Source organism: Sylvia atricapilla, chromosome 1 (assembly GCF_009819655.1).
Source record: "Sylvia atricapilla isolate bSylAtr1 chromosome 1, bSylAtr1.pri, whole genome shotgun sequence".
Classification (NCBI taxonomy): Eukaryota; Metazoa; Chordata; class Aves; order Passeriformes; family Sylviidae; genus Sylvia; species Sylvia atricapilla.
Genome location: NC_089140.1, coordinates 36,927,869 through 36,955,735, shown reverse-complemented (window position 1 = coordinate 36,955,735; position 27,867 = coordinate 36,927,869). Strand labels below are relative to the sequence as shown.

Below are 27,867 nucleotides of genomic sequence, written 5' to 3'. Positions count from 1 at the left end.
AATGGCTTTAGAAACAAAGCTAGTTGCAGAAGGGAAAAAAAAAGTCCACTGCAGCTAATCTGAGTTCAGATTAAATCTATAGGATTTGTGCAATGATATGATGATTCAGTTTCAGTGAAATAAATCCAGGAATCTGAAAGGTTGTGTAATTGGCTTTACTGTGTAGGAGTAGGAAATTTGGTAATTTGTGTGCTGACTCTCTAGCCAGCTCTTTGGTAGTTCCAGTGACCAATTTGTCTGGGTAAATTAGGAACCAAGATTATTGCTATTAAACAGATCAGGCTAGATAAGAAGAGTATAAAGGACTAGATTAGTTAAACACATTCAAGTTAATAGGGATCCCATGAAATTCAGTCTAGAAAAGGGGTTCCCAAAATGCAGTTTTATAAATAAATTGTGGCTCTTCATTGAGAGTGAGTCTTCCCCGAGAGAGAAGGAGAGGGGAGGCAGAGGGGTAGGAGAGGAAAGTTGACTAGAAGTATGGAGCACCTATCCTGCAAGGAAAGGCTAAAGGAACTGGGAATTTCCAGCTTGGAAAAAAGAAGGCTTTGAAATAACCTAACTGAAGCCTTCCAGTACCTGAAGGGGGGCTACAAGAAAGATGGAGAGGGATCATTAACAAGAGCATGTAATGACAGGACAAGAGGTAATGGCTTCAAACTGAAAGACAGTAGGTTTGGTTTAAATATTAGAAAGAAATTCTTTAGACTGAGTGTGGTGAGGCACTGGAACAGTTTCATAGGGAAGCTGTGGGTGCCCCATCCCTCGAGGCCAGGTTAGATGGGGCTCTGAGCAACCTGGTCTAGTGGCAGGTGTCCCTGCCCATGGCAGGGGGCGTGGAACTAGATGATCTTTAAGGACTCTTCCAAGACAAGCTGTTTCATGATTTTATGATTGTTGGACGTGGATTCCGCCTTCAGGTTGGCAAAGGATCAGGATGGTGTCAGCATAATGGTGGCAATAAGAAAATCAGGTTTGGAAATTACTGCTTCAAGGAATTTGAAAACTACCAGGGACAAACTGACTGATTGAGAGAAAATGGAGGATTGTGGAAATCCCAGGTGGCTGGGAGAGGAGAACTGCCAATATGTACTCATGAAAGAAAGCCTGAGGTAGAATATATGATATAGGGAAAAAACATTGAACAGAAAATTTCTATCAGCATTTAAAGGAACAGTTAAAAGAGAAGACTCAACATTACATTTCTTAAGAATAAACCATGGCAAAACTGTAATATTATTCTTTAAAGGAAAAGCTGTTTTAAATTATAAGAAGAAACTTTAGATGTAATATACATCTTGTCAGAAGACTTCTCAGATGTTGCTGTCTGCCTGATGTTCTTCTAGAACTACTAGAAAGTGCGAAGTAGACATAATCACCATAAACTGGATTCTTACATGACTGGAATCATTTATGAACAATAGTTTGCTGTCATTCATGGACATTTTAAGATATTCTTTTTAGCACCTTATCCTGATCTGTTTTTATTTAATGTTTACTTTTAATGTCTAAATGGAATCTATGTTCACTTTTAAATATCAGTGATATGAAGTTCAAGAAAGATAAATGTTAAGCATTACATCTGAAAAGAAAATGTCAGAGGCATGAATATAATATTCTGCCTATGCAGAGTATTATAGAAAAATGTCTATGGAGTTCTACTGAATGACACTTTGTATATCCTGGGAGTATAATCAGTGCCCACAAAGAGTGTGTTTTCTTTAATTGAACTCTAGAAGGGGGTTCTCCTCACAAGGAACTACTAAGGCTGCTTGAGATTGTGTACTTTGTCAGTGACTTCAAATATGTCACCAAAGACAATTCAAAAGAAAATTATGCCAATGAAGAGCTTCTTAGCAAATGTAATGGGCAAAGAAACTCAAACGGAATTTGCTTTGCTGAGATCTGCTGGAATAGCATGTTTCCAGAATAAATTGACTTTAGAAGGAGAACACAAATCAACTTTTTCTTATGATCTTCTAGGCAAAAAAGAAAAAGCAGTGAACTTATGAACTTGCATACCCACAGGCATTGAATTTAGATGTTGGAAAAATAGATCTTATGAGTACAGGATCATTTTGAAATGCCTGTTAGAGATTAATGGGATAATCTTCATCATCTGTCATGGTAATGATGCTTTTTATTCCAATTTGGGGTCAGGTTTTGGTGTCCAGTTGATTTGTATACTACATGGCTGCTTCTTGGTTGATTCCTTTGTCTCAGGTGCCTTTCCACCAAGGATATATGCAAGGGAGACATCACAGCATATAGGACTTACGCCATATATGTGTAACATGTTCTGCTTAAAAATAATATAATCTAAGCTTTAGAGCATCAACTATTTTTGTTACCTTCATCAGCCAATACCGATTAAACTAACATTAAAAGAGGACAAAAGTCATCTGTAAAGGCTTCTCTACAACTACCAAAGTGTTAGAGAGACAAAAAACAAGGCAGAAGTTCTTTAGAAATATGAATATCAGTGCTAAAGGAGAAGATATATTTTTAAAAACCTCAGTAGGCAAACTATGTTTACTCTGCATGCATTGTTTAGAAAGCTTTTATTTTTTCATACAAATGATACTTGGTATTATGTCTTGGTTCTAATGTGAAATTTACATGGCTAAAATCCAAAATGGATAGATTTGTTTAATTGTTTGTATCATCTATAAATGTCATTTAGTTCACTTTTTGCCACATTTTTCTTGATTGAAAGAAGTTTTACAAACCAAATCACTGGGAAAGCCTTGCTGCAAAAGTAATTTCTCTCGTGTGATACTATAGTTACGAACTTGTTAAGAAGAACATGTATTTAATTACTCTAAGTCAAGTGAGTTCATTATATGAACTCTCAAGTCGCAAATTGAACTTTAACAGTATATCCCCTATGTAAAACTGAAAGCCTGATTAGCTTCACCAGATTTTCTTTAGTGGCCTTGATTATCATTTGCATATATTTTTAATATTAAAACTGCTTTTTTTTTCTGTACTGAGAGGCGAATGTGACTGGTTTTTGACAACTGGATTTGAAATACATTTTAAAATAATGTATGTATAAAATTTATGATTTGGAAAATAAACATATTTGTTTAGGATTGTTCCTTTTGTTAGATGAAAGTTAAATATCCCTGTGAATATATTTTCTCTGTTCTGCATAAGTGCCAGATGCTTAGAGTATTTTATGTACTTGCATTTAAAAAATCTAAAACTAAAAATAGCTGAATTTCCACTAAGTGTTCCAATGTGGAGCTAAATAGAAGGCAATTATCTAGCTCAAAACCTGACCATATTCATATTTCCTCATGTTTGTTTGTTTTTCGGTTGAATGGGAGAAATGTGAGTACTCTGTTCATTATACTGTTTTAGTACTGGAATTGTGGAATCTACTAATGCGGAAAAGCTCCCAGATTTCTGAAGCTGAGGGAAGCTGCACTGAAGCTGGGTTGCATAGGAGGAAACCAGAGGGCATGACAAAGCAATCTGAGTTTGTCTTTGTGCACTGCATGAAATGGCCTTTTGATCTGAACTCAAAATCATGTACCCGTGTTTTTGAATGGAGAATGTGTGCATGTAATTGGGGGGGGAAAATATGACTAAATATTGGGTATTTTTTAAATAACTGGGTCTGTTTTAAATAATTCAAGTTTGGGTTTTTCAAACCAAATCAACGTAAAAGTGTTTCTCTGCTCTTTTCACACAGAGGCATTCAAATGATAGAGAGTTCAAGGCCTAATTAACATACAGACAATTGACAGTGATAGGCAGGTCCTTTAATCTAAATGTCTTGGCCATCTGTATACCTCAGAAAATCTACTTCGTGGTTTAATAGTTTTACTTTGTGAGCTCCTACGTAGTTATCTATGGTTGCATCAGGTGAATGATGTCTCTGAAAATATGCTCAGCGTTCAGACACACTCATTTGATCAGCCTTTGCAGACAAATGCATTGGAAAGACCAGGTCAGGTGTACAGATCTCTGGAAAGTAAGGACACAGACTTGTAAGGCAGAATATTCTTCCTGAATTCTTGCACTGCCTAGTTTGGAGCAGGACTTTGAATCAAACTTTCCCCAGTTCAGCAAATGGACAATGCTGATAGGTATCCAGTAACCTAATCTTGAAACTATTGCTTAAATAACTGTGTTTTTACCAGAACCTGAACCTTAGCTCTCACCGCCATACTGAAGTTCAGCCATATGAAGTTGCTGAACTACAAAGAATGTCATGCCTGCTTTATTCAGTAATTATTTTTTCTAAGTGGAAGAGACAAACTTGGTAGGAGATAAAGTACTCCTATTCCACTCTACCTTGCAATAGTGACCTGAAACAAAATTCCTATATCAGCTTGAATCTTATGCAGGCTCAATGAGCAATGAAGTTAGGTGAGGAAGTGAAAATGTGGTTAACTGGCTGAGCTGCCAAACCATGGAGCTGTACAGCAGCTATGAGGGCTGTGTTCAAGATTGTCTCATATCGACTGTGCTGACTCTGGAGACTCACCTTAGAGGTGTTACTACTAAAGTTAACAAATCTGAGAAGTGAGACCAAGGCACTGAGTTCTGTTACTCTCTTAGGTAAATGAAATGACATTTGGATTATGTAGTGAATGCCATATACATAAAATACTGCCAAGAACTCAGCTCTATTTCTAAACTAGATATAGCTAATTTTGTAGATTTTTCTCTGGGGTAACTTTTTGCTTTGCTAACAAGAGACTGTATTGAAAGTCTGAATGGAAAGACACGTCTTTTTCCCCCCTACAAACAGATGAAATGTTTCTAAGCTAACTAGTGAACTGTTGTAATGCAATTGCCTTTAATGAAAGCAGTTATTTTTGCATTCGTTGATTGATTTCTGATCTCCACTGGAAAATGTATTAATGACAGTGTTTACTGCTGCTGGCTACTTGTGACCTGTTTTCTCGTATTTGCTTTACCAGGAGGAGACTGCGCGTCTTTAAAAGACGACTGTTTCTGACTCTGCTGGTATTTTAACCACTGCTAGTAGTCTGCTGCAGCATCAGTGATAAGTTCCTATTACTGGTCATCATCAAATGATGGAATGACGAAAGCACTGGGTCTACAAATATTCTGTGCTTAATACAACAACAGAAAACTCCAAGCAGCAGCTCCCGTGGATCAGCAAGGCTACCCAGAGGCTCATTTGGGTAAGCACCAACTCAGTACTATCACTTCAGAAACTCCAGCTGGGCCATGTTTGACTACATGCAGAATATGCAATTAAGGTGCCTTTCAGTCATGCGGTTTTCCAGTGTAAATTTTGATCCATGGGAGGACTTGGAGGATACCCATCCGTCTCAGGGATGTGAGCCCAGAATATTACCTATGAAATCTAAATCTAGTCCTACTGTCGGTGTTATGTTAATGTGAACAAACAAGTGGCACAACATTTTGTTCAAATAGCATTATTAGAGGAAAATTAAAATTGTATTTGGATAGAAATGACCCCGAATATGTGGAGGTTATTTTCTTTTTTGATTTACATTTTACCCTGCTCCAAGATTTATTTATTTATTTATCTATCACTTTTCATCAGAAAAGCCTGAGAGTCCCAGAACTGTTCCAGTTGAAATGTTTATTTAATCCACAAGATGCCTGCCTTGGAACATCTGTCACCATGATATATTTTCCAATTGCCTCTTGCAGATAGCCACATAATACTTCTTCCTATTTTTAAAAATTACTGTCCTCAAAAGGGATGAATCAATATGACTTGTGTGTTTCAAAGTCATTACTTTGAAGTGTAAGTAAGAAACATAATTTTCTATCATGATGGTGGTGTCAGTGAACATCTTGAAGTTTTTCTTGAGTTCTTTGACCAAGTCCTATAAAAACCCATAGTTTTTCATGACCGATAGTCAATGGGCCATGAGATTTTTGTGTGAACTCTACAGTTTGACATACAAATGAAATGATGCAGTTGTAGTAACTAACTAACCATGCATGCAGTCTTAGCTTAGGATATTTAAGTTATCTAAGCAAGTGAAGTGAAGGATGAAAGAGGTTTACAAACTTTACAATACTTTGTAGGTGGGAAATAATAACTAGATTAAATGTACACAATAAAGAAGGAAAAATAAAATTTGACATTTCTGGTAACCAAAGGTCTCAGGGAAGAAGTGAAACTGTGTAGTGGGACTTTTAAAAATGTTTCCTCATGTGTAAGTGTAAGGAATTGTATTTAATGTTTCCACACTGAAAAACAGAGTAGGGTGGGAACAGATTTTAGTCTTGCATTATAACTGTGAAGTTAGTCTGATTCCTTTATCTTGTTAGCTAAAATAATGCCAGGACTGCGTAAATGAAACAGTTTAGCCACTGAACATCTTCTTAGTGTTGGATTGATAGTCGATTACAGGTTTGAAGTTATTAAAAGGGAGGAATAGAAAGCACCACTGAACACTATTGGCCCTGCATTTCTCAGGTCATACTGCGTGAGCAGAAAGGGGTGAAGTTCTCTTTCATCCTAAGCAGAACACAGGTGAAGTGATTTGAATCATTTTATGTAAATTTGGCCATGAACGGATTTGCATTTCTTTCAAGGAAATACTCTAAAAGCACAACATGCATCAAGACAAGAAAATCTGGGAGAAGGAACTTGGGGAAATAAATGGAAGGAATGAGACAAATACAGGCATACCCAGAAGAGACTAAATCCTAAACCCTCACTTTGATTTTAGCCCTAGCATGTGACACAAAATTTTATGTAGTTTTTGTGTAGAAAATTAATCTGAAAATGAGTAAAAAGCCCCAAGCTGCCCTGCATGTAGAAACCTCAGCCAGTTTTGTAAACTCATTTGTAACACAACTGTCATATTCCTGAGTTTTCTCCAGCATTCCTTGAACCATTGTTAATATCCTTCAACCCCCCAAAAATCTTGTTACCTCGTTATTAAGCCTGCTGATCTGCTGTTTGGTCTCTTCTGCTTTGATAACGAGCACAGCAGCACCAATTTCAGCCTCTGAAAATAATTCAAATCCATGTAAATGAGTTTAATCACTTGGAAACGATAACACTATTCTTGCACCTAACCAATGCTTTAAATTTAAACCTCTTTTGAAGTTGGCTAGAATGAAAATTAAATCGTGTTTAGTGTTCATTGTATAATGTTTGAGAGAAGTCCAATTAATAAGTCCATACTGCTCTCCTCACTCTGGACCTGAAAAGAATGAAAATGACAACCCTGGTGCTATCCACATGACAGCACAATACTTTTTAATAGTCATAAATATGACTAAACTTTAATTATTATTTTCTTGCTTGGCTTTAAGAGGAGCAATATATGTCCTAGTTGCCCCCAAGATAAAGGTACTTAGCTACATGGGGACTGTTCACTTCTAAATGAGGGGATGTTGGAAACAGTCCCTCTGTCTCTTTAATCTTTTTTTTTACCTCTCTCTTGACAAGTCCCATTGCTTCATCATGATTTTCAGGTTGTAGACTATTTAAATCTTCTTAAACACCCTTGTTATTCAAGGTTTTAACTCTTTTTAAAAAATCTTCATACTCCTATACCCCTTCATTTCTTTAAAAATTTTGAGAACCAGATTTACATATGGCTCTTAATAAATTGTTTGTTGTTTTTTTGGAGAGGAAGGTTTGTTTGCTTGTTTGTTTGTTTGTTTTTCTTTTTATGGCTTGTATTTTTTTCAGTTTGGTATTTGGAATGTTTTTATGTTCAGTTTTGTCCTTTTGTTTAGTGTCTTCCATGACCAAGGGTTTGGGAGCATGAGGCAGATTCTACAATTCTTCTGGTAAAACATAATTAATGAAAAATCAATTCCCTCCACAAACTGTTTTATCATGACTGTCTGTTAACAGGAAAACAACAAATGATCTTTGGGACCTTGTTGCATTTTTTTTACCATTGTGGCACTGAAATGGTACTGAGAGTCCAAATTTATGTTTAATCTATTTATGCCACTAGTGACAATAAAAGAAATAAAGGGGAACAAAAAGCAGGTATGAAAACTATTTCCTTTACAAAGTGATTTTCCCAGGCAACACTCACCTCCAGTTGTAGGAGATAACCTGGATTCCTGCCTGAGCTGATCAGAGTTAAAGTCAAAGGTTTGGCTTTCTTCATTATGGTTTCCATCCTCAATTCCATCAACAATTCTGTTGAGAAAAATTGGAGTAATGAAGCACTTTCATAAACATCATGTTAATAATTATGTTGCAAAAAATTACTACTAAATGGAACATTTCTAAACAATGGTAAATTTTTCAAAACATTAAGTTTAAAGAAAAGCAGAACCTATTATATTGGCATAACTTCTTGTGTGTCACTAAAAACTAAAATTACTGATAATGGAAGGAATGTGAGGCCAAATATAATTAACTGAAGTTTCAAAGTTTTCATGACTTTTGCAGCATATTCTGAGTTCAATCCAAAACTACATGGACTATAATTTGCTTTTCATATCTACAGTTATCTGTTGCTATTCTTTCTTCTGCACAACCTAGAGAGGCTTCACTATGCTCTTGTGAAGCTAAAATCTCCCTGCACATGATCAGGCTCTTATATTAGGTTTACTCAGGCACAGCCTAAGCCCGAACATAATATATTTATGAAAATATCTCTGTAAACTTCAGTCAAAAGTGTCATTTCCATGCAAATAGTTATTCTAATTTTTTTTAAAATGAACTAGCTCAGGCAGGGAAATCTTGTTTGCAAATTTCATATAGGAAGATGTGCAGACCAGATCTGCAGTATCACAGTTACATTAATAACAGAACTGGATTTGACTACTAGAAAAGGTATTTTTTCCAGTTATTTCTAACCACGTATAGTAGTTAACTCTAATTTGCAGTGTCAAGAAAGCCAAAGGAAAAAAAAATAAAAGGAAGTAGTATTTTATATAATAATCAAGTTCTGCATGCAAAGAACAGAAAACCAATACTGGAGGGATCAATACACAGCATTAAAATATATAAAATTACAAATATTTTCTGTTCTTAGTTAAAATAAATTGTGCTACAGAAAGAACTTTTTTGGAGTCAATGAAAGAAAATATGAAACAGCCAGTTGACTGATATGAAATATCAATTTCTTGTTTTGTCCAGGAATAAGCTTCATATTGTCTTACAGTAGACAGATGAGTTAAATACTAATCTGAAAGGGCTCTCTGTCATTGCAGATAAATTTGTGATCATGGAAATTAGACTTTTCATCTAATAATGATATTTTTGGGAAAACTTCTTGACTGGAAATGCCTGGAGAAAGAAAGAACAGACAACACAGATGTATTTGGCTTGAAAGACCTGTGTAACTCAGACCTTGGCCATTTGGCCTCACTGCTTCAAAAGACAAATTTTAAACACCAATATCACTTTTGCAGAGGTTTCTAATTATATAAAATGCTAGCATTTTAACTGCCTTTAAAGCAGATAGGAGAAAGCTTTCTCAGATGTGACTTGGAATTTATAGATGCTACATTCTTTAGAGTGCTTAAAGATTCAGACTAAAATGAAATTATATTAGCAAAAAATACCTTGTTGTGGAGTGTCAGGCTTCTATGTGGGAATATGTAATGTGCAATATGCTTATTCATATACAAGGAACTGGCTGGGGAACTACATAACCTAGTAAATTGAAAATGTGAGGGGACAAAGGCAATTGGCAAGCCTCATCCCTCTCTGAATCAGCTATTGTACAGCCCTGAATTTTCTCCTGAAAATGGAAAACTCCACTCCTAGAAGCCAAAAAGTCAGAAAAAATTAAAACATGATGTCTTTCATCTAGTTGCTTAGCACTAGAGTGTACTCCTTCATGTGGGTATGAGGAAATTCAATTAAATAAATGCCTCCTCCTAGGGCTGCCTTTATTATCACTTACATTTCCTTCCTTTTAGTGTTCTTCCACTTCATAGGCAGTACCCAAAAAAGCAATTAGGAAGACCGGGTCTCTATTCTAGAAATTACAATTCTAGCTTCTTGTTCCTTGCACCAAGAGCTCTTTAAAATTTTGACCCAGTCTCTGAGCTTTCTTGCTTTCACTGTGAGGCACAAAGAAAGAACCTAAAGTACCTGTAAAAAATTCTAGTTAGTTTCCTCTAGAAAACATCCACAGCAGAATTTTCTTAAGAGACTGTGGTTATACACCTCAGAACAGCACTGACTGGATATTTCAGCCAGCCTTGGCTTTTCCTTACCTTCCTTTGCCAACACCAAATATAAAGGAGGATTTTAATTAAGGTCTTATTTTCTCCTTAATGCTTACAATGAAATACTTAAGGCTATTTTTTAAAGTGGTATTAACTTGTCAGTTTAAATATTCTAGTAATACAAGCCCATTCTAGGGGATAATATGAAAATGTTTTGTCTGGGGAAAAAAAAGGCTGAAAAACACACATCTTAGGCCAATTTTCCAGCCTATTAACAGGATTAGTCTGCAGTTATAAAATTATGAATGGAAACAGTAAATAATATATTTTAACATACTTTTTTCATACTTCCTTTTGCAGCCTTGGGTGGCAAAATCTGGCTGCATAAGTTCACAGCAATAATGAGCAAGACTACATTTCAGCAGAAAATATAAAAAGTAGTTTTTCCCTGAATTACCACTTATTATATGAACGATAATAACCTTTACTCATAGCTGACTGAACCAAATTCATATGAGATCTAGGAAACAAATGAGAAAATATCAGTGCTATGGTTGGCATAGTGATGTTTCGTCAAAGGCTGGACTCGATCTTGGAGGCATTTTCCAACCTAAATGATTCTGTGAATTCTATGATTTTGTGACAAGACTAAAACCGTTTTGTATCCTGCTACTATGTGAAATTTGTCTGTACCAATAAAATATGTTATGAGGGGGAAAGAGTTCTAGATAATCTTCCATGTCCTTTTTATGATTGTATCTCAGGGACTGGTGCTTTGACAGAGTTAAACAAATATTGCTCAAGCTGTGGCTATTTCACATTTACAAGGGCAAGTTCCTGAAACTTCCACTCTGTCTCTAATGAATAAAACAAGTGCTTGGACATGTAAACCACTTCAATTTATAGGAGACAAAACTTGAACTGGAAGATGAACTACTGCATCTCCTTGTATTTATGTATGTGGTTTCTCTATAGAGCTGGTCCTAAAAACAGCACTGCACTACAGCAATCTAGAAACAAGTTACATAAATCATTTGTAAGTAGTGTACAAATAAAAATTGAAGTATATTAAATTGCACACTAGTAATACCTCAATAATTTTTATATGATTTTTTATGCCAAAAGACATAGCAAAATGGATTTGCTAAGCTCTGTATAATTTTCAATATCAGATTTCCTGTCTCTAATGAAAAAAAACCCTTTAAATATCTCCCACAATTTTCCAGCAATTGTTTTCCATTAAAGTTCTTTATTCCAGTGGTTTTTTTGTATGTTTATGACTATGCTATAATTTCATCTACTTGCTTCCTAAATTTTTCTATCTCTGATGGACTCAGAATGTTTCATAGTGCTATTGTGAGAATTAATATTATAGACAAAATTATTCCATAAGGCCAGACTATTTAAATAGACATTTTTGCAGTTGCTCTTTTTTTTTTTTTTCTTACTGCCCTTTTTATGGGTGAAAATACTTTAGTTTGCAATAAAGTTCTGAAGTCATAACATTCTGCATAGTGTGCAATGGTTCCTACAATAATGTGGGATGAAAAGAAGTATAAACTATTAAAGAATAACCCTCATAGTTTGAAAATCATAATATTTTTAATAAGAAATACATGATAGAGAAGAAAATTACCATTCATAACTATTACCTTGGGCTCAGATCTGGTGGGCCACTGGTGGTTAGTGCTGACAGGTACAATTTAAGGTTTTTCTCCTTCCTTCTGGAGTAGTAATGGAGTTCTGTTTCATGTTTGGCTCTTGAGGGGTTTGAGCTGCAAGCACGGATGGGGGAATGAAAGGGCACAGTTCCTGAGGCCAACTGCTTCAAGTTTCTCCCTAGGTGGCTTTTACTGCTTGTAGTCTTCTTCTGCTGAGAGCTATTTGTGCTTCGTGTGTCAATTGTTGAAAGGGTGCTGCTTTCTTCTTCTCCCTCCTCTTCCTCATCTTCATCCTCCACAATTGAAGAGAGTCTCTTCTTTATATTTCCATTTCCCTTGAGCTCTGTCTAAAATTACAAATAATACATACTAGTGTAAAATTCAGAGCCTGATGTTGCAGGAACACATTTTTTCTGGTGTTCATTCTGGAACAAATCCAGACTTAACACAGCTTTCATTTCTTGTTAGAGAGAGCTCTTTTGGAGCTCATCCATAGTCTCAGCTATGGCTATATGCAGACACAAGAAAAAATACAAACAAATTGCAGAAGGTCACTTGTGACACGGTCAGCAAACTCACTGCAATGTGTTTTGTTACCAAGAAAGACAACATGGCTAGTTCTTAACAAGCCATTTGCCATATGTACACTTGAGAAGGTGGGTTTAGTCTTGAGAAAGTTAATTTTGTTAAGCTGAGGCATTATTTCTTGAATGTTATGCTATGAGAATCTTGGTGGTCCACAGAAAAGATCTGCTGCTGATAAAGTGGTATTATTTGAATTATCATATGGAATTTTTATAATGTATAGATGGCATTTACACCAGTGCAGCTCAAACCCAATGGTCTCCATGTCCTTAAGTTTTGTAACTGAAGTAATTGCTGGGATGGTAGACAGACTTTTCAGTTCACTCAAAGTCCCATTAATGCACCAATAGTGTGACAGTTCCAGCTTCAGAACTGAATAATCAGAAAGTAGAGATACATCTGGTTTTGAAAAAAATGCAATTTAGAAGCTTGATGTTGGAACAATGAAAATTTAGAGGCAACATAGATCTGGGTTCTGTAGTTTATGTACTAATCAAAGCACAATGTAGGAGATCAATGTTTTTTTTTTTCCTGGAAACAAAATATCCTGATCATGAGTGCCGACACATGCCAATATAGACAGGATCAGACCTTAATTCAGAAATAGTTCCATTTATTCCCATGGTACAACTTACTATTTTGGTAGTAGATGAATGGCCTAAGGCAGACTCAGGTTCCAGGTCAAATTAACAAATCAAATGCAACTTCATATTTTCAAAGAGAGGGTTTTTTTTTGTTTTGTTTTGGTTTTTTTTTTTTTTTTTACAGGCTACTCCTCTTAAACTTGATTAAGGCATTGTTAGCTTTAGATAGAGAACCTCAGATAACCCTACATAGTCAGATTTCCCACATTCAGGCCAAGTCAGATTGGCTGGGTGAAAATACAGATTTGGGGAATTTATCCAAATATTCTAAGCCCCTATTAGCCTCTGTCTAAATCTTTTGCAGCATAGGTTTAATTTTGCTCTGTGTTACAGCATACTTGAATGTATGCTTTTCTCTTGGTATATGTTGACAGATTTAGTGAACTGGGAACTTTTCCTCTGAGGTATATATGAAGAGGTAAGAATTTTAAATTGTGTTAGAAGGCATGTCTTCATAAAATAGAAAAGCCTTGTTGTCAACTGTAGCAGTCATTCAAAGGCTGTCATGATGATCAAATTGTACAGGACCTGGCACTGATACTGCTTATACTCTATAGAGAATGAGTGTTACCCATACTCAAAAATTGGCTTGGGTAGCCATGTATTTATGTAGCCAAAAATGTAGTTGCTATAAGAGGATATTCGAATTTAACACCTGGGAAAAAAAGATCAGAAGCTGTTACTCATAAAATGGCAGTGGCAGAACTATCTGCAGGATGCTATTCAAATTCTCATTCTGAAAGAACTGAAATTGTTTTTAAGAAGGAAAGGAAGGAGTTTTCAAGCTTTGTTCTGATTATAATTATGTGAATGTTCAAAGTGAAGCTTTGCATAGTTAAAATGTGATCAACATACCTGGGATAGTGTAGGCTTGTTGGATAATTTTGATATTACCTGAAAAAACAAACCAAAAAGGTAGGAAATATATACATCTGCACGGTTTGGCTTCCAACAGGATACTAATATCTTAACCAAAACATTTATGTCAATACAAGAAAAGACACTCATGATAAAACGGCTGTATTGAATTAAATGGTGACATAACACTGAACTAAGGATAATCCTTGCAAATAGGTTTGCAAGGATTTTCGTTTCTTGAATTACACAGAAAGTATAACAAAAGAAAAAGAAGAAGAAAACATTATGCCCCTTTCAAGTGTAACTAATTCTAATAAAATCCACTGGAATTGCTGAGTAATACCTGTTGGGAAAATTCTGCTGTTTATTTGAATGTCCACATCTGGACCATGGGCAGGTCTCTGACAGCCTATATACTGGTTTTATACAAATATTTCAGTCTGCCAGGTAAATTTTTGAGAAATTATTTTCAGCTCTCCTAAACCCAAATATCAAGGCAAAAGGTGCTTAACCCATCAGTCGATTTATTTTTCTCCAAATGTAGGTACAAGTTAGGCATTTTTGAAAGTAATTTGAATTTCTCAGTTTGTTTAACAAAAGTCTCCAGAACTCCCAGATATTCAAATTTTAGGCACAGATTTGAAAAAAATAATTGTGCGTAGTTTTTAAAATTCTCTTTTTTTTTCTTCCAAGTCTTTCAGGTTAACCTGAAAATTGTTTTGTAGTGAGGGTACTGGTAGTGGTATAATATACAAATACAGAATATTTAAGTTTTCATAAGCAAAAATCCTACTGCACAACAGCCAAGCCAGTAGCAGGTGTATCGTTAAATGTAGCAATAACACTCTCGTAACTGCCAAACAGAGCAACTGCAATAATTAGACTATGTAAACAAAATAACTGCTGTGTTCTTACTGAGTTAGCTAAAGTACTAGATGATATTAGCAGAGGATGAGGTGTCAGATACTGAAATCTCACAAGTTGCATTGTAATCTATGTCAGCTGAAGAATCAGTATCTTCTTCAAGATTCAGGATGAGGAAACTAGAAATGTGCTAAAATATTAAAGTCAGAATTAGGAACTACTACTGGGCTGCTTCGCACAGATTTTTAAAATATTAGTTTAAAATTGTGCCCAGAATTTTGAGGCATCAGTTTGCTTGGCTTCTAGGCACAGGCACAGTAAGAATCTTAAATAGCAGACTTAATTAAAATTGCAGGCAAATCCCAAATATCACCAGCTTCACAAAGAACATCTCAGAAAGGATGTGTTTTCCTGCTGAAGGCTTTAGCAGTGACTTATTTGTAATTCCTAACATGGGTGAAGATTTCCCTCACTTTTTGTTTTGTTGTTGGCTTTTTTCTCTCTTGAATACATGTTAATTCTGACTGTGCATCTTGAAAACATAGACTAAGAGATTGTTAAATCACTTTTTAGCTGCATGACCCGTTGCTAACACTGTGCTCTTGTTTCTGGACTTCCCTGCTGGTCCTCAGCTCAGGAGCCACAGCCACTCATGGATCCCTCTCTGCCCTGTGTTACCCTGGCTTGGTCACTGCAGCAGGGGGAAACTGGCTGAGCAGCAAATGGGGTCAGTGGCGGCCCTTTGCTGCCTTGTGACCTTCCTAAGAGAAGGGTAATGGAATTTTTGAAGGCAGGCTGCTTTTTTGCAAGGAGGGGAGGGGGTGTTCTCAGGAGGCTGTGTAACAGAGAAGAAGGGTAAGTAAGAACACAGAGCACATGATGTGAGAAGCTGCTTATCAGCTTCTGTTTCCCCAGACTAGCTTCTTTAACCCACTGGGGACATTTTCAGTCTAAAAATATTGATATTTTAAAATATGGACCTATTTTTAGCTATGGACCTATAAACTGTGATTTCCATAGCACAAAATCCAGAGTGAAGAGTGCTGTAATTGCTTTGGTATAAATGTGCTGCAAACATACTTATACTGCTTGTAACTTTGCACAGCCTGTGCTGCACATAGAACAGGGGCCTGGGCTTTATGGCTTAGTAGCTGAAAGTTGGCAAAACAAACTAATCTGTGCCCAGTGAGAATTCTCAAGGATTTTGCTTCTAAACTTGTTCCAGCACCTCCTTTCTTTCTTTTCCCCCTAGTCTCAAAGAGAAAAGAGGAACAAGAACTTGGACAAAGCAAAGTGCAGAAAATTAAAAGTCCTCATTACTCAGATAGCTTTATCTTTGTAAAAATGTAGTAGCAGAGTAAATAATTAGGAGGTGTTGTCCTAGTTTCTAGGACACTAAAACCTTTTATTTAGGGCAACAAGCTAATGTAGTCTTCTATAAAATGCTCTGTTTTTTCCTCATGCAAAGAGTGTGCTGAATACCTCATATGCCTGCCTTTTAAAAGTAGTACAGCTCTTAAAGAATAAGGACTGCTGAAAGAAAAAGCACAGATATTTAACTTACTATGCATTGAGAAAAAAACCAGAAAGACTGATGTTAGCATGAGTTATGTGAAATACTGTCAAAGAATCTAAATAAATTTTTGATTTCAGCCCTGGTGTCTCTTTATGTCTTGTGAAACCAGCTATTAAATTCAATTTTACACAAGAAAACAATAATAGATCGTGTACGAAAAGCAGACTCTTATAAAATTCTTCCATGTATAGAATCACAAATCTATAATCTTCCAAATTTTTAATATCTTAATGCACAGTTTTTTAATTTTTAATAATCCTTAACATTGTTTATTAGAAGAAAGACTGTTTTTCTCCATCTGAAAACACTAGTGGTTTGCTGTTGAAAGCCAGTGATCTGAAATTTTTTTCAGTATCAAGAGGCAGTAGTCATTTATAAAGAATCTCTGCCAAGAGCTGTGACCAACCCAGGTAATCAGCTGTACAAAAATTCAAGATGAATTCCAATGATAAAACACTGAAAAGAAAAAAATAGAGACACAGCTAAATTGGAGGGTAATACATTATATGTCCAATCAGTAAGTTTGCATGCTGGGGCTAAATAGAATATTACCTGGTCTGGTTACCTAAATAGAATGTTTGCTGGTCTGATTCTTGTTACCTTTACAAAAAATAGGAACAAAAAATAGAAACAAAATTTCACTTATTTTCTTGTAATCTTTAAAACTAAAATAAATGAATAATTCTTTATGTCGAGGAGTCAAAAGGATAAAATTTATTTGCAGGAAAGGATTTGAAATCAAACTGAAGTATTAACGTTCTTAGTCAGCATTTGGAAATGAGAAAAACCCTAATGGAGCACTGGCAATGTGTGAAAAAAACCCAAGAATGCACTCCAGATGTCCTATTCTTTGCCATTTTACTGTATGGTAATGGAAAAGATACAAGTACATAACGAGAGATTATTGTACTGCTGCAAAACTTAATGTCTCCCATGCTCAGGCCTCTGTTTTCTGTAATCAGGAAATTTTTAATGAAATATCACAAGTCCTCTAAATCACAAAAGACTCAATCACTCACAAAGAGCTTGTTAGATATAATTGTTTTATGCTGAGCAATTTGCCATCCACACACCCTTTGTTTTTTTCTTGTTTAGTTTTTCCTTTTAAGACTTTCTATTGTTCATTGGCTTGTTCCTCTCTTTTCTCAGGGTTATTCTTATCTCTTGTCCTTGCTAATCGGCAGATAAAGAGTATTTTGTGGAAGCAGTTGTTTTCAGCATTCTCTGATCCTTCTTACAATATAGAGTGCATTGAGTTAGCAGCAAAAGTTGAACAGCAGATTTGTCACTGGTATTTTGTCCTAGGGACACAGTAATTGTGAATTGCCATGAGCTCTGCAATCTCCTGTTAAGTTGCTGTCCTGAATGTTTTGTTTCTTTGTAATTAACTTGTGAAATTGGTACAAATGTTCTGTAACTGGCTGCTTGAGGTTAGGTTTGGATAGTTAATTTTTTTTGCAAAGGACTACTTTCTTGGATGCAAAATTTTCACATGAGCTTTTATATTTGGTGTTAAAAGTTTACTTTGCATATATTCCTTTAAAACCTTAATGTTAACATCACTGTATGCATTAATGCTTAAAAAAACGCTTTAATTGGTTCATTAGCAATACAGGATGTACTGCATTTCTTATTAAAAAGATACTACAGAAACAAAAAACTAACATCTCTGTCACTTGTGCCACGTTAAGAAAAAATAAATGGGAAATGTGAATGGTATAATTAGTAGTTTTTACTTTGAATATGCTTACATACCTCTACCCTACCCCAAAACAGGAGAAGAAATTAGGGTCTCAACTGCTCTGGAAATGCATCTTTCATAGTAAGTCTGTACCTACCAGTAAGAATTAAAAAAACCCCAAAAACTAAAATTTAAAGAATAGTGTATCAATAAGGTGAAAAGAAGACAAAAATAGGAATTGTTAAATAGACAATAGACCTGGCATTGACTGTACTGTCTGGCAGGTTGTATTTCTGGAAAAACTTTCAGATTACTGCAGAAAAAAGATACAGTGGAAAAAGCTTTTTAATAATCCTGCAGTTTGATTACAATCAAATAAAGACTTATATAATAGTAACTACAATAGAGGCTAACACCTTTGAAACCAATAAAACTTATATGCTTAACTTCAAGCAGCTCTAAGGTTTTGAACAGGCTGATAAATATTTGCAAGATTGGCCCTGGATCAATATTCAGTTGGACTCCACAGCTGGAAGCTGTAGATACTCTGAAGGGTTGTGTTTAGGTTGTTAGCTTTATCTTTAAATGAAACTCCATACTAGTACTTATGTAAATATGTATCTAACTTCAGAGAAGCTCTTGAAAAGAAAAGAGGGGGACAATGAAGTGAATATTGAAGAATGACTTTAATTAATTAATTTTTTAAAAATTAATTAAATTAATTTTATTACTGCCAATTGCCTATTTCTACATATTGCCAATGTTGGCCAGGTGTCTTGTTAGCACTCACAGGACAAATGAGTGGGATAAGTCCCAGTAAGTGTCTCCCTGAGACACAATATATTCGTGGAGAATTTTTAAGAAAATTGCTTGAATTGTTTGAAGTAGCATGACATAAACCAAACACAGTCATAGAAATCCAATATCCATTTTGGACAATGATGGAATGAGAGCTGACCATTGTGTGATTAGCAGTGGAATCTGTCTCTGAACACTTCCTATCTATGTAGTACTGCACTGTATATACAGTATATATGTATAAAATGTATGTGTATATTTATTATTACAATCATGGTATTATTTACCACACCATTGAAAATTTTCACTGGAGTGTAAATAATACCATGATTATAATCATATAATGTAATATATGTCTTGGGTATCAAATCTATTTTCAGCATAACTATGTGTTTGCACTTATGTAGCCAAGTTCTGTAGCTCTGGTTTTGCTGGGTGAAAGCATAGATGATTAAAAAGAAAAATATGCAGACATATTATTTTTGATATCAATAAAAACTTTAACTGCATTTGTACAGAAATATTTTTTGTTTTTACATGCTTTCATATCTTTGAGCAGAGTCATAGGTGTAGATGACATTCAGAGGTCCTTTCCAAGCTCTGCTATTCTACTGCTCTATGATGTTTAAAGAAAGGTTGCACTAAAAACATTACCACACCAATAAAACTGAGAACACACACTTGTATCAGTGTAAAATGCCAGTTTGATGCACAGCTTGTACAGATTATAGACAGTTTTCTCAAAGACTAGACTACATTTAGTTTCACACATTTCAGCGTGTGTCCTGAGGTTACAATGACTCTGCAAGTCGTGTAGAAACTTCACCACATAAGTCACTCTGACATTAACATTATATATCAAGGTAGTCTATACCCTCAGAACTAATGTTTTTATAGATTGTGGTACTATCATTTCCTTCATTAATTAGTCCTATATTACCAAGAATAACAAAAGGACAAGCAATTGTAAAAGCGCTTCTAAATTTAAGGTCCCCAATGGATCAGTGCTATATCAACACAAAATAAAAGAAATAATGAAAAAAAATCAATCCACTCTCCAAATTGATATAATTTTGAAGTTTAGCTATATTAGGATTAATTATATTTTCCATTTTTACAGTGCAGAGACAAAGATAGTATTAATATTGTAAAAGTTATATTATCATATTTCCTAAGGCACATTGAGGCATATTGGAAAAAAGTTATCCTCTAGCATGCCTGTCTAATTAAAATAGAGATATGGTTAGATTCTAAGACAATACTCTGAAATCCAGGAGCTTTTGCTGTCTAAAATTCTGTTTGACACAGGGTTTTATACCCTCCTCATACAACAGTCTAAAAACATCAATAAGCTGCTTTGCTAGCCTGGATTTTTTTCAATGTGTTGCCCTAGGGTTAAGCTTTATAATCTGATGCAGAATGTAATAATCTCAGGAAGTGAAATGAATGGGAATGGAGACCGTATAAAAAGACTCAAAAGCTAAAATTAGAAGTAAAATTTTATCACTTATTCAAACATGTTAATTCCAGTTACCATGATCTTTTTTTATATTTGTCAAGAAAGCGCTAAGGTCTACATGTGAAAATCTTTTAATAAGTAATGTAAAGCTTTTAATAAATAATGTAAAGCTCATAATTCCTGTCTATTAATCCATTCACAAAAGTAAGAGTTGGAATTTGGGGATGGATCACATGCATAGTCCCAGACTGATGTAAATAGATTAATTTTCTCCCCTCCTCTTTGTCCTTTTCCATCTTTTGTGATTCGCCCTTACACTGAATTGTCCACTTGTTTTAGCTGTAAGATGGGAAAGATTTATACAAATACAAAAACAAATAAAAAAAACCACCCCAGAAAATATTACATAATAAGTTGTGGTGGGATGAATCTTCTAACTGGAAAATGACCACAAATCAGAAGAATAAATTAGAGACAAAACCAGACAGTGTAGGTGTCTGTGTTATTATTTTCAAAAATATTAGAATAACTGAAGGCTACAGAAATGAAACAGGAGATTCTTAGTGAAAAAAGATTCTTTAGGCAAAGGTACTAGGAAAGAAAATAAAAAGGGCAACCAGTCTATCTTTTTTTAATTACATTATTTGCTTGTTGCATTATTTCTCAGCAGCCTACCATATTGGAGAACATATTAGAAACACAACTGTGAGGTGATTATCTTGAGTGGTGCTGGGGGGAAGAGATGGATCAGAGGCACCACACACCAGCCTCACCAGTACTGCTAGTAAATATGATTTGTGAGCTACCAGACTACAAAAAAAGGCATCAGACCTGGCCTACACTATAGCTCCAGGTGAGCCTTGCTCCTGTATTAAGTGAAGCAGTTAATTGTCAGCTGAGGGTCTGCAGAAAGGACTGGCTGTAACATTGCACAGGGAGGAGGCTATTGCAGCAGATTTCCTTGTTTGAAACTAACATCCAACTTAATAGCCAAAGATCCACCAAAACGTGCTTACTGTCACAAGTACGGGTGGGAGACCTGTGAAATATCTGGCAGAGAGCTGTTGGAGACAGAGCTCATTCCCAAATCTCTATTACTTAAAAGTAATATCAAAAATAAAGTGTAAAACAAATGAATTAACTGCTCTGATTTTGTTTTGCCAGTGCATGAACTTGTTCCATAGAATAAAGTTGATCTGTGTAAATGACATTGTGCCAGTGTGTCTTGTTCAGCAATAGAGTAACTTTTTTTTTTTAAAGAGGAAGAGAGAGAGTGAAGAAGGGAGAAATATTCCAGATCGCCCCAGAAGTATAAATGAAAACTCTGAGTAGCTTGTAAAATGTGAGAGCCCTGAGTTATATTTGACAGCAACCCTAATTGGAGAGTAGTCGATGCACAGAGGCTGGTAAGAGACCTACTTCAATGAAGATATCAAGAATCAAAGTTAATTATATGTTAGCAGTTTTAAAATTAGTTCAGTTTTTGACAATATGTGGAGCACCTTCATTCCTGCACTATAATCACTGAGAAGTTTATAGACTCCACTTAATATCAAGAAGTAAAAGGGAAAAATTAATATATGGTGTCTTTGGGGCAGAAGTAGTGGCTGTTCAGCCATCAGTCACTTAGGGCTTCTACCAGAAGTAGAGCAAACCATGTGTATGAGGAGTAAAAAGAAAGACCATAAACAGACCATTCACAGTTTAAAAATTATTTGGGTTTTGGTGGTTGTTTTTTTTTTTGTTTTTTTTTTTTTTTTGTTTTTAAATAATCATAGAGATAAAGTGCTGGACTTCCATTGCTTTAGGTGATTTACTCAATTCTATATTCTACCTGTTGTAATAAATTTTGTATAGAAACACAAAAACCTCCTTTGATTGTTCTCTTATTCTGCAAGCTTTATAATTACAGACAATAAACCCCAGTGAGTTACACCTGCAATACTAATACATTATCCTCTGCCAGACTGACAAAGATGGGTGCTTAATATGCTCTAAGAATTTAAATTTACAAGTTATCCTCAAAGTTATCCAGCTCTATGTTAAAGTAGGACTGGTTGACTTTTTTAAGGTAAACCACTCCATTTTACACAGCTGCTGGGTGGTGTGACAAAACCATCTCCTCTATTAAAAAGTTGGTTGCAATTATTTGAGAAATGTTCAATGAAATTTACTTATTTTTAAAAACATTTTGCAACCTGTGATTGTCCTACAGTGTGCAGGATGAACTTTGATCTAGGCTGGAGTAGAGGAACAGCAATTAAGTATGGCAGTGCAGTAGGAGCTGATTTGGAAATTCATATTTTCATTGCATGACTTTTATTATAAACACATAGGTAATACCCGAGGTAAGTTTGGTGTGGGTTTTTTTTTTTTTTTGTTTGTTTGTTTTTTTTTCCCTGTGGGTTTTGTTGTTTTGTTTTCCCCCTTTGGAAGTTAAACTCCTCAATAAGTAATTATGTAACTGAAGTTTCTATCAAGTTTTCTTCAACTTGCCAAGATTAAAAGCAGCTTGAAAACAAAAATCCATGCTGATTTTTTTCCTTAATATTTATAAAGTAGCAAATAGGATAAGTTATTTGTTTCTTTAAAGTGAAACACTATTTACCATGCAGACAACCAATGCATTAAAAATCAGAAATTTCACTCTATTTTCATTGCTGATTCATAATAGTTAATCAAGTATGTAAAAAAAAGTGTTATTGCTATATTGCAAAGCGACATTCATAAATTCAGATGGCCTATAGCAGAAATCTAGATCTAGAGAAAGCATGGCTAAAGAGGTAAGAATGAATGCATGTCAAATATGTAACCTACCAGCTGAAAACCTAACAGTGGCAAGACAGGATTTAATCTGAATTTTGAGCTTGCATTCAAAATATTTTTTTGCTATTCATTTTTTGACTACAAGGGCAATGCCAACAGTTAGAACAAATAGAGATAAAAGTCATCAAATAAGCAGTTAAAATGGCATGAAGAGGTATTACTGAGATGCTTTTAAAATACTTACTTCAGGCTTAGCTAGAACAAACCTGAAAGCTAAGTATATTTTAGATTAGAATTTGTAGACTTTTTTAATTCCCAAGCTGTGCCCTCTATTGTACACTCCAGAGCTTAGAGCTACTTTCACCTTTACAAAAAATTGATTTGGTCTGTTGTTAGATTTTCCAATAGAAAATGAGGAGCATCCCTTGTAATTTCTTAGATATTGCTAATAACAGCCTGAGTTTTGTTATATTAAAAATTTCTCACAACTCAGTCATTAAAATTTAATCAAGCCTAAACATCAGCCTCTCCAAAGGACAAGAATTAATCCCTATTTTGTCAGACAATATTTTTCAGAGGGAAGATGAGGGGAGATCCTTTGGTTTTATTGCTTCTTAGTTGCTAAATTGCCTTTTAAAGTGTACTTGTCTATTTATTTATTTTATTAGCAAAGACCATGCCTAAGGTGCAGTAAGATTCTGTGTTCCCCACTGGAGAAGGAATCTACCACATTTTCATGAAACCTTGGCATTTTGTTTTGTTTTGTTTACACTGTGATGCACTGATGGAATCAATCCTTCCTTGTGTCTCACAAACTGAGCGATTTCATTTTAGAGAATATCTTCTTTTGGGAGAGGGGAAGGCAAGCTTTTTTAGGAGCCAGAACACTACTTTTAAGCCCACAAAAGGAGAAGTAGATTCTTTTTAATTGCAAGGCCTATGTACAAACAAAGATTTTTGACTCTTCAGGAGTATAACCTCTTCTTTTTGAAAATGACTTACATCAATAGAGCTTTAGTGGACAGAGATTGTGCCTGCATGTGCCTTGTCTTCCTTTGGGACTTAATTATAACTTGACAGTATAGGTGTCAAGGAGGCTTCTTGTTCTTTTTAGCAGTGTGATTTTAACCAGCCTGCAGTTTGATTTTTGGATGGTTTTTGTGGTCCTTTGTTGTTGTTGTTGTTTGTGGTGGGTGGTTCTTTTGTGTGTGGTTTTTTGTTTTGTTTTTTTTTCTTTGTTTGTTTTTTTAAATCTAAATATCATCATCTACACTGTAAATTTTTCTGTGTGGACATAAGAAATAATCAGAAGCAATAAAAATCTCACAAAGCCTACAAAGATATTGTCCAAACATTTACTTGTTCTGAGTTCTTCATAGGATAATTCAGAGTTAGGAACAGCTGCTAGTGCATTTACTCTCTGAATGCGCCAAGTAACACATTTTCCAGGGATGATGGATAACAGAATAATTTCCAGTTCCTTTCATATTAATATATGTATATAGTAGTATCCACATATATTTTAAGAACCTTCTTCAGACTGCTTAGTTTTATCAGATCAGACATGGAACACTCTCACTGCCTAATACATATGCAATCTCTAATTTATAGTGAAAAATTATACAGATAGGGTGAGGCAAATGTCAAAAATCTGTGTCACTCAGCAAACTATTTCCTTACTATGACTACATAGTCAGAGACCTAGAAATATTGGTTGAAATGGCTGAATTGTTTTAATGTCACAACTCCAGGTACCAGAAAAAAATAGTATTTTCTAACTTTCCTCAAATATTTCAATACATTTGCAAATTGGTTCATTGATCAAAAAGGAACAAAGAAAGAGGCAGACTATGCAAAATCAACAAAGTCTTCTCCTAATTCATATCTTGCTGTGATGAAAATGTACAAAAATATGGCCAAGTAGCACTGCCAGTGTGGCTGAACACACATTAATGGTTTTAATAATAAATCACTTAGCAATCCCTGGCTTAGAGTTATCATGAGGAACCATTCAAATGCTATCTCTCTGATTTTGCGTTTCTCTTCCTTTTACTCATTAGATCCTGAAACAGTTGTCTGCTTCTATGCTTAAAATCTGGCCTTTTCTTCCAGTATTGTTTAACAATGCTTTCAATCAGTCTGTAACCAGACAGCTACAGTATCTACTTGCTACTGAGAAACCTGGTTACATCTCATCCTTTTACTGAAAAGAGACACAACCATGTAAGTCCTTGAGCCTTTCTCGCAGTTATCCCTTACTTGGAGTATAGTGCAGATGAAGCACATCATTATATATCCTTGCAAATGAACCAAGAAAACAAATTTTAAATGTTTTCTTTTTGTGTGTGTAGGTAGGGAAGAAATGTGATCTAGTGCCAAGTATCCTATTTTGACACTTCAGGAGGACACTACAAATGACTTCTGATCCCTTTTTTGTCCACATGCTTCTAATTCAGTTCAAATCTCTGATTCAGTTTTAATCAGCACAACGAAGGTGGAAACGGGATAATGAACCACCAGGACTAAATTTTTATTCATTCTCAGGTTTTCATGCTGGTTTAAAGTTTTAATAAACCTTCAGCCTACAGTAGATTTTATGGACTTTGACTGAAAATGCAGTAACATTTTAGATCAAGACTGAAAAACAGTTCACAAGTCATAGTGGGGAAACTCATGTTATTTCACCCTGCAGTTCATCTGACCCTAAATGCTGCTGGTGATTAATTGTAAGTAGTATTAAATTCACATTCAGCTACAGATTTACAGTCATTTAAGACATCCAAGACAAAGAGAGTGAGAAAGAGACTTATCAAATGAATAGGCCTACTGTTTAACTATGAAGTTCTCCAAATCCAAAAAGCAGCGGAAGTCACAGATACACTTGAAAGTAAAATCTCCCTATATAAGGGAGAGGGAATCCAGATAGAGTGGCCTAGGTGACAAATTCTCCCATAACACCACTCCCAAGGGCTGTATTAAAAAAAACCAAACCAAACAAAACAAAACAAAAACAAAAAAACAAACAAACAAAAAAACCCAAAAAAAAAAAAAAACAAAAAAAAAAAACCCAAAAACAAAAAAACACCCAAACAAAAAAACAAACACAAACAACAACAACAAAAAACAAACAAAAAAACTACAAAAGAAGGAAGAAGTCATATTAACATATTCATAAACTGTATATCTGAAAGCTTTCTTCTTATGTTTCTCTGAGAGTAACCAGAGATAACTCCAGTTATTTCTGTTTGAAAGTGTTTTCTAGCTGAAGCAAAGATGATGTTTTTCTGCTGAAGTGAGTGGTTGACCAGGCACACTTGCTACTGACATAGATATCTGTCCTCATTTGTTGAACTCTGTTTTTGTGGTGGTAAAATTTTGGCTGCCTTATTTGTGCTGTTTATCCTTATTGATAAGTAAAATGGTTTGAAAAGAAATGAGATGCTCTACTGCAAGAGAAATAGTCCTGGAGGGCATAGTTGGGCAGAGGATGTAGACAAACCCACTCATAATCTGTCTTGTATTCTGTTTATTCTATGTGATACTGGATGCTACTCCATGTCAGGATATTTTTTTCTTTAATTTTAAGGTAAGAGAATATATATTTAAAAAATGCACTAAATATATTCTACTTTAAAGCAGAAACGTCACTTGGATGTGTCTCAAATTACTTTAAACCCCATCCTCCTCAGAGAGCCTGAGAAACACTTACCTTCAAGGTTGCTGTAGGCTTGCTCTCAGCAGAGAGTCTGTACATCACTCAGCTGACTTTAATTGGGAAGAGTTGTCCCTGAATTTATAAAAACTGAATGCAGCTGAGAGGGTAATCCTCAGATTTGTCACCATTCAGAAAACCATGAAGCAACGCATTGTGGGGACCCATCAAGTTCCATGAGAGAACTGTAGTGGGGAATGCAATCATCTTCAAACCGTATCTTTACGTGGAGTTTTCCTCCTTTTCAGATCAAACATTCTTCCCCAAGGGAAATGTGTTACACAAACTAATCACCAGGCTCACAGAACAGCTGTGTACTCTCAGCTGCTGTTTTCAGCAGCAGGAAGTTTGGAGACATTTCAAGAGACAAACAAATGAGATATCCTGGTTATTTTCCTCTCCTGAAGCACACGCTTATATATGGACTCCTTTCTGCTGCAATGGTTTAATAGAGTGTTGCTGTGGAAACACTGGCACCAAAGTGCACCTAACAGGAAGCTATGTAGAAAAATCAGCCCATATATCAAACTCATTCGAGTTTTGCACTGAAAAGGATTTTGGTGCACTCTTCCTTGGCAATATATTTGTCCCCTGTCTTGAGAGTATCCTAGTGAAAATTCATGTTTTTCCAATGTTACTTCTCTCTGTGTTAGGGGAAGCACAAAACATAGACAAACACCTGAACTGTAATAAACCACCTTGAAAGTTTGGCAATGAAATCCAAATATACATATTTTCCATATAATATCAGTGAAAAAGTACTGTGTGAGTCTGTCTTGAAGCCTTTCAGGAGTGCTTTATCTGGAATTTCTTCTTCTTTTCTTTTGTTTGGAGTTTTTGTTTTGCCTTTTTTTTTTTTTCTCCAAAATAAAGTACGCATTTAAGTGGAAAAACACATCTTAATTGCTGTGTATGAGAAACAACTGTTTTTCATTTTCAGTGTGTGTGATGACATTCTTAACTAAAAGAGATAACCAATGATGTATGAAATTAATGCTCATTAGGCTGGCACATGAGCTTCTAGAAAAGGTATGGCTAAACCCCTTTATTTGGACACATAGTTTATATAATGATGAATTATTTTTAGACAAACAAAAATATTTAAAAAATAAAGAATTTTCTCTCATGGATGATGTTT

The 27,867-nt window shown here is 35.2% G+C and overlaps 1 protein-coding gene across 1 annotated transcript in view; it reads right to left on the bottom strand.

The window, feature by feature from the left end:
- Positions 1-27,867, bottom strand: part of KCNH8 (potassium voltage-gated channel subfamily H member 8) — a 176,634-nt gene that overhangs the window by 5,525 nt on the left and 143,242 nt on the right. The window contains exons 12-15 of the mRNA XM_066318197.1: positions 13,871-13,909; positions 11,778-12,133; positions 8,031-8,137; positions 6,904-6,980 (exon numbers count right to left, since the gene is read on the bottom strand). Of these exons, the coding sequence (XP_066174294.1) occupies positions 6,904-6,980; positions 8,031-8,137; positions 11,778-12,133; positions 13,871-13,909 (579 nt within the window). The remainder of the gene's footprint in view (positions 1-6,903; positions 6,981-8,030; positions 8,138-11,777; positions 12,134-13,870; positions 13,910-27,867) is intronic.